The sequence below is a fragment of the Cygnus olor genome, chromosome 10 (genome assembly GCF_009769625.2).
Source record: "Cygnus olor isolate bCygOlo1 chromosome 10, bCygOlo1.pri.v2, whole genome shotgun sequence".
Lineage (NCBI taxonomy): Eukaryota > Metazoa > Chordata > Aves > Anseriformes > Anatidae > Cygnus > Cygnus olor.
This window is the reverse complement of record NC_049178.1, coordinates 9,645,052-9,659,616: the sequence shown is the minus strand read 5'-3', so window position 1 is coordinate 9,659,616 and position 14,565 is coordinate 9,645,052. Positions and strand designations below refer to the sequence as shown.

The 14,565-nt window shown below is 34.3% G+C and overlaps 1 protein-coding gene across 5 annotated transcripts in view; it reads left to right on the top strand.

Moving 5' to 3' along the window:
* The window catches only part of DNAH12 (dynein axonemal heavy chain 12), a 71,586-nt gene that overhangs the window by 36,399 nt on the left and 20,622 nt on the right, over positions 1-14,565 (top strand). For all 5 annotated transcript variants that reach the window (XM_040569316.1, XM_040569314.1, XM_040569317.1 and 2 more), the window contains 15 exons: positions 816-1,115; positions 1,845-2,023; positions 3,116-3,308; positions 3,399-3,560; positions 5,258-5,452; positions 6,221-6,354; positions 6,686-6,848; positions 7,581-7,661; positions 8,916-9,092; positions 9,931-10,062; positions 10,515-10,604; positions 12,133-12,273; positions 12,990-13,231; positions 13,616-13,763; positions 14,243-14,388. In XM_040569316.1, the coding sequence (XP_040425250.1) occupies positions 816-1,115; positions 1,845-2,023; positions 3,116-3,308; positions 3,399-3,560; positions 5,258-5,452; positions 6,221-6,354; positions 6,686-6,848; positions 7,581-7,661; positions 8,916-9,092; positions 9,931-10,062; positions 10,515-10,604; positions 12,133-12,273; positions 12,990-13,231; positions 13,616-13,763; positions 14,243-14,388 (2,483 nt within the window). The remainder of the gene's footprint in view (positions 1-815; positions 1,116-1,844; positions 2,024-3,115; positions 3,309-3,398; positions 3,561-5,257; positions 5,453-6,220; positions 6,355-6,685; positions 6,849-7,580; positions 7,662-8,915; positions 9,093-9,930; positions 10,063-10,514; positions 10,605-12,132; positions 12,274-12,989; positions 13,232-13,615; positions 13,764-14,242; positions 14,389-14,565) is intronic.

The window sequence follows — 14,565 nt, the reverse complement described above, 5'->3', positions numbered from 1 at the left end:
ACAGTTATTACATACAGCTGTTTGAGTGCATTTGACTATATATGCTATTTAAACTGTTCACTGCTGTCAGGATAGAGAATCTATTCTAGCATGGATTTACATCCAAGTAAGTAGTATCTTCTGACTCCTAGGATTAAAGTGTAATGGAAGAACTAGGCTTTGGATATGAGATAACAGGTGAAATAAGTGTGTAGACAGTACCATGGATATAGTATGACTGTTAAACTTTTGTTTTAGCGTTTTGTTTTGTTTTGCAAGTTTAATGTTTGATAATTTTCTTCACATATGAGTACACAGAGACAGATCAAAAGTGTACTCTGCTGGCATTCCCTTAACATGTTACGTATGTTAAATGTAATGTCAAATGACATTATTTCCATCATACAACATAAGCTATTGACAACTGATGCATTCAAAATTACAGTAAAACATCATCAAAAATACTTTTCTTAATCTGACCATTCATCATTTTTGTGGGTTTTCTTTTTATTTTTGAGTAATTTGTAGGTATACAAACAAATAGATTCAAACACATGAAAACTAGGAAATTAGCATTAAATAACTGATTACTTATCCCATTTGGAAATTTAGATTAATATTGCATATATGTTCCAGAACTTCATGAGAAGAATCCAATATATTCACAGGACTTTGAGATCTTTAGACATTATTAGGATTTCTGAAATGCGTGAAATGTTTTCCTTAGAAAAATACAATTTTGGAAGAAAGATGTTTTAAAAGATTTATTATAATAATACAGTCAGTGTTAATGTCTTGTCAATTTTTGCTCATTTTTTTGTTTTTATTGCCTTTAGGTGTATAAGAAAGCTATCAAAAATCTTTTGCCCACACCAGCCAAATCTCATTATACATTCAACTTGCGTGACTTTTCACGTGTTATCCACGGCTGTTTGCTCATTAAGAGAAATTCAGTTGAAAGCAAACACATAATGATTCGTTTGTTTGTACATGAGGTATTTCGTGTCTTCTATGACCGTCTAGTGGAAGACAATGATAGAGCATGGTTGTTCAATTTAATTAAAGATATTGTGAAAGAACATTTCAAAGAAGCATTTGATTCAGTTTTTGCACATCTGAGGCAGGAAAACACACCTGTGAGTATCTCATTTAAGCGGTTGCAAAATCATTGTTTTTGTTAAAAATTTAGGACTAGAAAATTTCTCTATCACAAGTGAGATTTTGGATTAAGTATGCTTGAAAATTAGAGTTGAATTTGGCAAAATGACTTTGGAAAAAACGAGTGAAAATGTTTGGAAGGTGTTTGACTGTCATATATAAACTTCCTTTTCAAAATAACATTTAATTTAAAATGTAACTTCCAGAGACCTGATTTACTGAGAAAAAAGACATTCCCTTTTTAAATCTAGCCCATGTTTGAATTATCATGTGGTAAGCTGCGTTCTGTAATGGTAACGACATTTTAATATTTTGAATGTTGTATAAGTCATGTCATATTCCTTGACCCCCCCCCATTCTTTGCTGTATAGAAGAAATAACTTTGTGGTCATAGTTGCCCATTTCATATGTTGAAATTTGTGAAACATACATCTTACAAATTTGGTATAAGCTGGCAGTTACTATCATGAGACTATAAATGGCTAATCAAGACAATTATGTTCAAGAACAAATTTTTTTAAAAGAATATTGTTTAATCTGGGAAATACAGAATTTTAAGGTGGGTGTTGTTTGTGAGTTAAAATATTTCAGAGTGCTTGTTCTGCTCTCTTGAGTATTTGTCTAAATTCTCCTTTCTTTCCTAAAATTCCTACTGAGAAATATTATTATTAAACACTACTTCATAATTTGTTGTATATATACAATAGGTGACAGAAGAAAACATGAGAAGTTTGTTTTTTGGTGACTACATGAATCCAGAACTTGAGGGAGATGAAAGACTTTATGTTGAAATTCCAAGCATTCAGCTGTTTGGTGATGTTGTAGAGCAGTGTCTGGATGAATATAATCAAACGCACAAAACAGGAATGAACCTTGTGGTTTTCAGGTGTGTACGCTCTGTATTATTGTAATACAAAGAGCTCTGAGCAGTAGTTGCTAATTCAGCGTATCCAATTTTGCAGGCTGTGTTTTTTGTTTCGTCCCTTTTATGTGTTCCTGGTATTCCACTTTTTTGGATGGAAATGAACTAATTTTTCTGTTATGGCTCTGCATTTTTCTATGAGAGAGTAAATAATGAGAAGTTTTTTGTTGTTGTTTTTTTGTTTTTTGTTTTTTCCTGAGAGACTCTTTGAATGTATTCTTCAGCTGTTACAGAAGCCTTGTGCACCAAATCTGGTGGGTGCTTGACTTCTGCTGGGCTTCTGTTACCAGTGAAGACTGATGTCAGTTTAGCCTGCAGCCACCTCCCTGTTGGTAGAGGTTACTGTCCCGTCATAATTGCCAGCGTAATTTAACATGTAGATGATCTGTGAAGATGACTAGTTCGTTTACACACAGTTTATTTAGTCTAAGTCATTTTGACAATCTGGATTTGTAAGTACCTCTATTATATACAACTGTACTGGGAGTGTGAAGAGCTGACAGCCTCAGATTGAAGGCCTCTTCCTGAGCATAGAAGCAATAACCCAGTTACCTCACAGAAGGGCAGCCAGGAGGAAGGAGAAACATGTATGACTTTAGCCTTAGAGACCCCTCTCATGGATAACATCCTCATTTGACTACATTATTTTTCTAATCAATCAAAATGAAGAAGACTTCTTTGAAATGCTTTAACTATTTTTAAGACTGCTTGGAACTACTCAGCTTACACCCTGTGCTTAAACAAGGTCTCCTGTAGATCTTGCTGCATATTCCAAAATAAACCATGGTTGTGTTTCCACAGTAGGCAGGGCTCTCAGTGATGTGCAGGTACTGCTTTCTGAAAATGTTGATCCCTTCTCTATTTCACATATAAATTATAAAACATTTGTTTTTGATTTTATTTTATTGTGGTGTATATAACTCCCTTTCTCACCCTCCATGTGCCTTCAGAAATTTGTTTTGGAGATGGTACTTCTGTACATTTTTAATGGGTTTATTGGTGCGCAGATGTATATATATTTCTGCCATTCTGGTAATTAACACATTTCAAATTTAGGTATGTGTTGGAACATTTGTCTCGTATAAGCCGTATACTGAAGCAGTCAGGAGGTAATGCTTTGTTGGTTGGAATGGGAGGAAGTGGACGTCAGTCTTTGACTCGTCTAGCAGCATTTATGTCAAAAATGTGCGTTTTTCAACCAGAGATTTCAAAAACCTATGGCACAAATGAGTGGAGAGAAGACCTGAAAGTGAGTATTAATAACCTGTTTGCATTTTGACTTGATTTTGATAAAGGATGTTTCAAACTATACAATATTTTAACTGTCTTGCATTTTTAGAGGCTGCTGAAGAACGCAGGTGTAAAGGGCTTGAAAACTGTATTCATAATCACAGACGCACAAATTAAAGAAGAAAGTTTTTTAGAAGACATTGACAGTGTCCTCAACACTGGGGAGGTACCCAATCTTTTTGCAGCAGATGAAAAACAAGAAATTATAGAGGTATCTTTATAAATTCTCTTATTCTCTGTCATTTCCCATTTAAGCTATTTTATCAGTTCAGTATGAAGTATGCCTTAATTCAAAGTGGCTTTTGGATGTATGCATTCAATTTTGTGAGTTTTTTTTGAGATTTTTAGATAAATCAGCTAGTTATTAGTAAGCTGGAATAGCTTATGCCTACTACAAGCTTTAATTCTGACCTCATACTCTGTTCACAAACCCATTAAGATGTCCACATAGGGAACGTTGTTCACAAATATGTTAATATGCTGGAGCCATAGTTATTTTTTGCATTATATTGTGCAGAAGAAGAATGTACCTCATAATGTTTTCATTGATCCATTCAGGACAAAGATGTATTTTGAGAAATAGACAGCCTGTCTTTGTCAGTAGACTCTTGTGGTCTAGGGCACTGTTTGACAGCATTTCATAGTCTTGACACGTCTGATCAGAGAGAAGCTGGGGGAGGGTGCTCCATGAAATCAGGCTTAGAAGTAAAGATGCAGTGTACTTGGGCAATAAATAAATAAATAAATATAACTTAAATCATGCTTGGAATTTTCAAAATAGCAATCACTGGTTGGGGGAGGTAGGGGCATCAATCTCTGTATATCTCAAGTTGCATACATGATGTGTCCCTTTTACAATTTTACAGTTTGTACAAACATACCCAATTGGTGTATGCTAGCACTTGGTAGCTACCTGTAATATGCCAGCTGGGACAAAGTTACCTGTTACTCATTTAAATCTGCTTCATCAAAATATTTCCACTTTATTGCTACTAATCTGATTTTTGTCATTTATTTTAATTGCAGGATTATGTAAAGCACACATGCTCTTGTGGTGGAATAAGTTGAGTTGTAGGGAGCTACAGTAAGGCCTAAGTGTTTCATGGATTGTTAACTGAGGATAATACTTTCATGAAGTAGTCTTTTTTTTTTTTTTTTTGAGAGAGAGAGGGTTTTTTTGAAATAAATCAATAGAATATGTTTGAAACTTGAATATTCCTCTCCAATTAGGTAAATACAGCATATTTTAGTGTAATATTAATATTGAAAATGTTCTCAGTAAGTTCATGTCTTGAAGTGTTGTTTAGGGAACTTATATAGCACTTAAATGTAGATGAGAACAACACGTGTTTTTGTGTAATGGGAGTAGTAATTTGCCTCATCTGTTCATATATCCTAAATCTGTTTGAGTGACTGAAGATGGGTTGTAATTAAGTCTAATTTTATTTGTTCATCACCTGAAGACTTTGGTCCTTTATTTCATGAGGGAGCTAATTTAAATTTTTGATTTTCCAAATGTGTCTTAGCCATCTGTCTTATCCTAATGTGTCTTGTCTATCTGGCACTTGGAATCTATTTTTTTTCCAATTTTTGTTCTGATGTATTCTCAGTTGTTTAGCGCAACAGGTGATCTTTTCTAGAATTATTTGTTAGTGTCACAGATTTACAGTAAATGTACTATTTACTCATATTTACATACTCATAAATATTTACAATATTTATTCATTTACTTATTCTCAACTAGTACTTAGTATTCATTCTTTCTTTCTAGTTTATTCTACTTATTTCATTTATCAATTAAAAAAAATATTTCATGGTGTTACTATCATTAACAGGATTGTTAAAGGACTTCAGAAGTACTTAATGAGAAATTATATAACAGCTTTTACCCTATGTATCATTCCCAAGGGTGTTCGTACACTAGCTCAGGCTGGCAATAAACATGAAGAACTCAGTCCCTTGGCCTTATTTGCATTTTTTGTGAACTGCTGCAAAGAAAATCTCCATATCGTGGTAGCATTCAGCCCAATTGGAGATGCTTTCCGCAATCGTCTGAGACAGTTTCCCTCACTCATCAACTGCTGTACTATTGATTGGTTCCAGGTATGTGAAAATATTTATGTTTTTTTTTTGTCAATGAACTATGTCAGTTTTTTAACCATGTCTGTGTTTTCATGGTATAGAATTACTCTGTTTTTCAAAATTTTGAAATAGCATAGACAGTTTTGGTAATATTTTGGGAGCTCTTTGGTGTGTAGTCTCAGTATTTCTTGAACTAAAGAAATTCACGTTTTGTTGCTACAAATTTTACACTTCTACAGTAGTGAGTAGTCTCAGTTTGGTGATGGTAATTTGTCATTTTTTTCATAATATATATGTTTTAAAGGACTAGAGAAAACATTTCAGTGTGATTGCACAATGGTCATAATTTCTGCTGTCTGTTAAGCAAATGCAAGTCCTGCTGGAATACTGTAAGTAAATCTTTTATATCAGAATAAAACTTGGAAAGCTACTGATCCTTGCTAAAAAGCAAAGTTATTCGCAGTTAAAGTACAGTTAACTTTATAGGTTGGCTTGGTGCTGAAGTCAATTGATTCATCTACCAAAGGATAACATAGATGCAGAAATGTTTGGATAGCGTGACAATATGCAGCTTTTAACTAGAAGATCATCCAGGAGTCACCAGAACAGATTGCATGGGTAGTGACCTTGCTGCCTGATGTAACTCTCATATCAGTTCATCATTCTTGAGACCTAGTTGGGACTAGCATGTCTCATACTGGTATTTCAAATGGTGAAAAATCTCTTTAAACTATGAAGACTGCTAACAGCTAAATTTTACACATTCTTCTCTCCTCATTTCTCCATCAGCCATGGCCCGAAGAGGCCCTTGAGCGTGTGGCAAATAAGTTCTTAGAAACACTTGAGCTCACAGACAGTGAGCGTCAGGAGATTGTGCCCGTCTGTCAATACTTTCATACTTCAGTTTTATCACTTTCCTCAAGGTCAGTCTGTTTCTTTTAAAAACAACACATTAATTTCTAGAAATATTAAGAAGAAAAAGATTATGCTAATGAAAGGAGTAAAATGAACATCAGAGAACTCAAAAATTGATTTATAAGGGGCAAGAAACAAGATAGGTGGCTGAGTTTCATTACTACTCATTTCTGTCTTATAAATTAATGTATAAGCTTTGTCTGCCTAAAATATATAAAATTTTGGAAACCATTTACTTCTGTTAATTGACAAATAGTTCATTGCATACCTTTTCTACCAATAGTTAAGCCAATAATAATAATAATAACAACAATTAAAGGTATTCTTTATTTCTAATAGGTTTTTTCAAAGTCTCAAACGCCATAATTATGTTACTCCCACTTCTTATCTTGAACTTATTGCTGCCTTTCGGAAACTTCTGACTGAGAAACGAGACTCTGTAATGACAGCCAAGAAGAAATACGTGAATGGACTAGATAAACTAGCTTTTGCTGAATCACAGGTGATTTGGGATGGAAGTGGAACTGAAAATACAGAGTGGTTGGCAGAAGCAGGTCTTTTGCTAGAGAGATAAGTCAAAAGCACTACTTCAGATCTTTAAGTATGTGGAGGTTTAGAAATGGATTAAAATCCTTAAAATGGGGAGCAGCCTTAATTATCTGGTTCCAAATCTGGTTAAAATTAAGAAATGATTTGCATTCTAGCTTGGGTCCGTGTGAACAAAATATTTATTGTTTAAAAAATATATTTTCTAACAATGAGGGGCAGTACATTTCAGCAAATATAAAAGTGACCCATACTGTTTTTTTATGATATATTATTTTTCTGTTATACCTAATAATTTGTGTGATTAATTTCAAACAAATTATCTCAAGATTCTGGTCAATCTTAAACAGTAAAAATACAATAAATTTGTTTTGCCTTTTTTTCTTGCATTCATAGCTGTCGTGTTAGAGTCCAAAGGCCTCTAAGCATGCATTTCTAAGCAGTATGTGAACAGAGCTTCCCTTCCTAAATAGTTATGTGAATGTACTAAAAATAAATGTACTTCTTAAAATTAGTGATTGTACACGAGATAAAAATAAGTCTCTGAAGTGTTTTGATTTGAAAACAAATGTTTTTTTTTTCTTCCACCAGTAAATTAGTCATTGGATAAAATCTGGGTTCTAAATAAATTGTTGGAAATTATATTTTGCAATTCAGAATCCTGGTTAATTCTTTTGCATATGTATAGGTTGGTGAGATGAAACAAGAGCTAGTTCAGCTGCAGCCCAAACTGGAAGAGGCTAAATTGGATAATGCAAACATGATGAAGGTAGAGTTGCATAAAACATTGTATTTTTAACACAGGCATGTGCATATATATATATATATATATATATATATATATATATGTGGTATCCATAATTTCACCTTCATAGTAATTAGTTTTGAATGAGGAATCTAATCATACAATGCAGTTCCGTGTCTCAGCTGACTGTTGACAGATTCTAAAGAATATGCCTACTTATGGTTACCGATATGTATCTTTTAGAAAATAAGAGCTGAGTTCGTGTTTTTGAGCTTCTTGTTTACTGCGGTTAGCAGTACTGTAAAATTTGCAGCTGTTTGTGCTTATATCCTTTGAACTGGAAGAAAATTTTACTTTTTATCTAAAATACGTATACAGTCAAATGAATATACAGTCCTTGCCTAAGCTCCGTGCTAAAGGATGTTAGAGAAACATTCACGCTAATAGGGGTTAGACTGGGTTTCTCACAATTATTCACAAACATCGTAGTTTTTCAGCATACAAAATGAACAAGGTAAGTATTGCATGGTTTGTCTTTGTGTGCACAGGGATTATACAGTTGATATTTAAAAGGATCCTAAAAAGGAGTAACTTCATAAAAATTTATTGGGATTTGGGAACAGTCTCTGAAGTGTATTTGAAAACTCTGACTTGAGAAAAGACACTTATCTGGTATGTTACTGTTGCATCACAAAAAAGCGAAATTTGAGTAACATTTCTGTGCACCTGCTTCTGGTGCTTGTAAGTGTTTTTACAGATACAGTGGTATGTCTTCTACCTACTATAAGAAACTGAGATTTCAGCTCCACCACTACCAGCGAACAGCATCTAAGAAAAATAAATACCACTTCTGCAGAACTGAAGAGGGAGTACTTGGTTGAAGGGTTGACTTGTCCCTGAACATAAAATAAATTTCTGTAGTATTCAGTATTACAAACTGAAGCTATGAAAACTCACTGTAAAAGCTAGTCATTTTTGAATTACAGCCATATGCGCAAACTTGTTTTCTTTCATGAACTTCGAACATATTTTAGCTTTTATTGATGGTAATCTGATTTCATGCAGTGTACCTACTGTTAAAGATCCATAACAATGCTGCAAGATCCATAACAATGCTAAGAAATAAATTATTCCATTAACGTAAATTGAAAATACATGAAAATATTGAAATACTGAAAAATAAAAAGAGAATATCAAATTATTCCATAACTGCTAACCTAGGTAATCTCAATTTGTTTCATCATTCAATAGGAAGCTCACCCATATCTTTTTCTTTAGACTATAGAGATAGAATCTGCAGAAGTAGAACAAAAAAGAAAAATTGTAAAAGTAGATGAAGAAATTGCGACAGAAAAAGCTGAAGAAGCTCAGGCTTTGAAAAATGAGTGTGAAAGCGATCTGGCAGAGGCGATCCCAGCACTGGAGGCTGCACTTAATGCTCTTGACATTTTAAAGGCAAGCTAATCTAAACTTCAACAGTCAGAAGAGTTACTTAATATGATGATACTCTTCCATTTATTCGGGAAAGCATGCACTGAGATGAAAGGATATTAAAAAGTACTAAATTTCCTGGGCTTTGGCAAAAGAGATATAATACCTGTTAACAGTTATGGTTCAGTAGATGTTCATTCCAATGTACTCAGATTACAGGAGGGGGGTGGGGAGGGGAGGGGAGAGAGGGGTTGTGCATTAAAAATTTTTTTTGTTCCTTTGCAAGAAAGTCCACCTCTGGGGAAAATACACAAAACCTGAAGTTATCAACAGTGGTATCAGATGAATTTTCTCTTTCAGCTAAGTTAAAGTTGACCACCAATGTGTAAGAAGGCCTATGTTTGTGGCTAAGAATTATCTGGATCTTTAAGTGAAAGGTTTCCTCTTTGTCATGACTTTGTCATGACTTAGGCATGATCTGAAAGCAGTATATTTTACAAAAGTCCTGCAGGACTTGCTTTGTAGGAGTTATGAAGTATATGAGATGTATATTAGATGATGCTTATGAAAGCATGTAAAAGAATTCTGACCTAGACTTTTAAAAATATAATTTTAGTTAATCATTAGTTTACAGTTACCAGTATTGCTTTCATTTTTATACCTCTGCATAGGATAAATTAATGTTTTTTTTTAATTGCCTTGCTAATGCTGTATCATCCCTTCTAAAAGTCCTTAAAGTCCTTTATAATTATGTTCATTGGCAATGGTGCTGTAATTTCTTTTTTTTTTTTTTTTCTGTTCATTTATCTTAGTGGTGAGAAAAGCATAACATCATTTTTTTTTAATGTGATTTTTATTTTAGCCTTCTGATATATCAATTGTCAAATCAATGAAAAATCCTCCGTCTGGTGTCAAACTTGTCATGGCTGCTGTCTGTGTCATGAATGACATAAAACCTGAAAGAATTCCAGATCCTTCGGGGACTGGAGGCAAGGTAATATGACAGACTTTGAGTTTCAAATAAAAGTGTAATTCATGTTCTTTGTCACAGCACAGGACACTTGTTCAATAAGTAAAATAACCTGAGATCCAGTAAAGTAAGGAAGTATGTACAGCCTCCATTCATTATTTTGCTGAAAACTATGCTTCAGACATCTTCAGTGTCCAACTTACATAATTTGGAATTCTGAAACATGCAGAGAGAACTCATGTAATTTGCTTAACTCATATATAGGTAAAGAGATAATAAATAATTCTTCCTTGAGTCACTGCCTGGTTTTTAGATATGGTTGGGGGAAAATATTTGATATGATAGACTTCATTCCTGTGTCAATGAGATACAAGATCATCAGTATTAAATATACATGAGCTAATTAGAAAAGGTTTCTCTTTTTTGTGTGTGTTTGTTTTAAAGTTTGAAAAGTTATTTCCTGCTTTCTTTTGTAGATTTTAGATTACTGGGGTCCAAGCAAGAAGCTGCTTGGTGACATGAATTTCTTAAAGGATTTGAAAGAGTATGACAAGGACAATATTCCGGTATGGTTTTTGTTTAAATTTTCAGTAGTTTTTGCCATGTATATGTTTTCTTCCAGGGGGAAAAAATTAGAAAATATTATATTAGTGGTCACATTTGGCCTGAATTTGTCAACTTATTATGACCAACAATGTTTACAAGATTACAAGGCAACTTTATAGGATGAATATTGTAATGGCAAATGAGTTAAATTTTCTCAGGGTGACCCTTGTAAGTGGCATTTCAGAAGGATTTAAAATTCCCTTTGGGAGTTTCTAAGGCTTCTATTTTGCCTATTTTCTATTTGAATGAAATGTCCTTCTGTGCACAAATTTTTCTAACTTTGCAATTTATAGGTACTATCTCATAAAAAAAGACGTAAAAATAACACAAACTGTCATCTGTCTTACCCAAAAATGGCCATAATTAGGTGCCTTGAAAAGAATAGTGTGTATGATACTTTCACCAAATATTTTTCCACCCTTCCACAATTTAAATGAAGGATGCCCTAAGTTAGGTAGTTTCTGTGTTTAGTAGCTTTTGGTGGATCACTCTTCTTTAACTTCTCTAGTCCCCTTAAGATCATATACGCTTTCAATAGCCACAAGATCTTTTCATAAAGCACTCCAGAAGTCTATTTTAAGTGATATGAAAAGCTGTGTTGTTTCTTCTGAAGCTTGGTCCTCTTAGCCTCATTTCATGTATTTTGTTTTGGTTTTATATTTATTTATTTATTTATTTATTATTTTGTAAAGACAGTGAACATTTGATCCCTGTCCAACCTTTCCATGCCTTTTTTTTTTTTAAGATAGTTTTACTCAGTCAATTATTCCAGTATTATAATGTTTTCATTTTTTAAAATAACTGTCTACATTGGTTCTTTTTATAATGGTTGTTTCTAATTGTGTAATTTTGATTGAATGCATGCTGAAAAAATGGGCAATATTTTTTTACATATACTAGAAGATACACAATAAACCAGGAAGTGTACTAGCTACATAACTTTAAATTATGACCTTCTCCCCCAGAGATCATACTGTTCAAGAGTGTGATTCTTGCAGTTTTCCAAGTTCAGTAGAGATTGAACTTGCTTTACCCTTTAGAAAGCTGGTCCCAAAAAGTGGGCACAAGCAATGTAATTCATTCAGATCTTGTCTTATGTTAGTAGATACACATTCTTATAGTCAATCCCAATAGCTGTGTCAAGAAATGATAGCAAATAATGAAATTAGCATGTTTTGCATCAAGGGACAGTGTAAATTATGGCTTCTATAAGACTGTAATGCTCTTAACATTTAAGTAACTGACACATGGAAGATATACTAATTGTGTGATTATGAACGATAATGATAGGATTAGGATGAAAACATGAAGGACTGCAAAGAGTGACAGGGAAATTTGAGGAAACAAATGAGAAGTGGTTTCTACAACAATTAATAAATGCTGAGCAGTTCTTTACTATTTTGGTGTATAGAGAAATGGCAATCAGTGTCAGCAGCAAGCCTTTGCCATATGAAAACTTTAATGACCTGTAATGCATTCATTATCCAGGCAGCTGTCATGCAGAAGATTCGGGCTGAATACCTGACTAATCCAGAGTTTGATCCACCAAAGGTGGCTAAAGCTTCCTCAGCAGCAGAGGGTTTGTGTAAGTGGATAATGGCAATGGAGGTGTATGACAGGGTTGCAAAGGTAAGTTTTTGATCCTAATCCCACGGTGATTATGAAATTTTTCCTTTGCTTGGTATCTTCACCTTAAGCATTGTTATTAAATAATAAATTGTTGTGGTTTAGCCCGGCTGGCAGCCAAACACCACACAGCCGTTCGCTCACCCTCCCCCCTCCCTCTCCGGGATGGGGGAGAGAAACGGGAAAGTGAAGTCTGTGAGTTGAGATAAAGACAGTTTATTAAGACAGGGAAAAGAATAACAACAACAACAATAATAATAATAATAATAGTATTAATAGTAATAATGTGTACGAAATAAGTGATGCACAATGCAATTGCTCACCACCCGTTGACCGATGCCCAGCCTATCCCCGAGCAGCCGGCCCCCCCCTCCACCCCGGCTAGCCACCCCTATATATTGTTCAGCATGACGTCAGATGGTATGGAATACCCCTTTGGCCAGTTTGGGTCAGCTGTCCTGGGTCTGTCCCCTCCCAGCTCCTGCTGCATCCCTAGCCTGCTCGCTAGCAGGACAGAGCGAGAAGCTGAAAAGTCCTTGGCTTGGTGTAAGCACTGCTCTACAACAATTAAAACATCAGCATGTTATCAGCGCTCTTCTCATTCTAATCCAAAACATAGCACCCTGCCAGCTACTAGGAGGAAAATTAACTCTGTCCTAACTGAAACCAGGACAGAAATATACAAAATGTGCATTTGTGTATTGTTTGCAATTGAATAGGTGGTTGCACCCAAGAAAGATCGTTTGAGAGAGGCACAGCAATCCTTAGCAGAGACACTGGAACTTTTGAATCAGAAGAGGGATGAACTTGCAGCAGTCGAAAATCGTTTGGCTGCTTTGGAACGAACCTTTACTGAGAAAACTGAAGAAAAGGCTCGTTTAGAATTCCAGGTTGATCTGTGTGCTAAAAAACTAGAACGAGCAGAGAAGTTGATTGGAGGCCTTGGTGGAGAGAAATCAAGGTCAGGTTAAAGTTCAAATGTCAGATATAGTATCTATTGTAGAAACTTTAGTTTCTACATCAGTTCTCTGAGCCTTTAATGCTGTATCTCTATCTGAAGGCTGTATAGTTTTGGACTGTAACTGTTTGGGCCCTTGAAAGATCCTTAATTATTTGTAATATAAAAATGCAGGCAGCAACATTGGGAGAATTGTAGAGAAAGTCTTCAAAATGTGAAGAAACAACAATGTAATATATAGAACAACATCTCTCTATATAGAGATACAGATATAACATGTACATACATATATGATATAAGAACAACAGAAAGGTTGATGTTTGTCATCAATGCCATAAATGTGGAGGTTTCAGCACCATTTTATTCTTTAACTTCTGCTTGTCATAGATGGAATAACGCTGCAAATGATCTTCAAGACGCATATGATAATTTGACAGGAGATGTTCTGATATCAGCTGGTGTGATAGCTTATCTGGGAGCATTTACTGCTGGATTTCGACAAGAATGTACGAAAGATTGGAGCAAGCTGTGCAAGGTTAGAACATTATCTTATTTTTTAATAGTGTTTTTTTTGTTGTTGTTGTTGTTTTTAGACTACTGCAAAAGGCTTCATAATGTGGGCCTAAACCTAAAATCCCTTTTAATTTGTTTATTACTAGCCTAATAAAAGTCATTAAAATAAGTGAGATAAATTCTGATAATCCAGTATTCTGTAAATTTAGGCTTCCCTGAATCAGTGAATTTACTTCAGGCTTAAAGTAGCATATCTGAAATTGAGAGAACATCATTGACTTTGTGAGGCTTGATTATTATTTAAATATAATCTCAGAATTTTCTCTCTTTTGCCTTTAAATGGAAGGATTAACTTTAAAATCTCTTTAAAAAACTCTTAAAGGAAATGCACTTTGCCCGTCTGAATTGAAGGCATTTAATAAAAGATGTAAAGAAACATGTAATAAAAGTTCACTTTTTTTCTTTCTTTCTTTGTTTCTTTCTATTTTTCTTTTCTTGCAGGAGAAAAATATCCCTTGTTCTGATAATTTCTCTTTGATCAATACTCTTGGTGACCCAATAAAAATAAGAGCCTGGAATATTGCTGGTTTACCAACTGATGTCTTTTCTGTAGACAATGGGGTCATTGTTGAGAATTCAAGACGTTGGTAGGTGACAAAAAGGTTTAATTTTCTAATCCAAACAAAAACAAGATTTCACTTAAACACACACAAACAAACAAAACAAACAAAAAAAAACCCTTAAACATCTAGAGACACTTTAGCCTCTGTAAATACAATGTACCAGAAAGCAGAACTGGAAACCTTTTATCCTGGTCCTGTGAA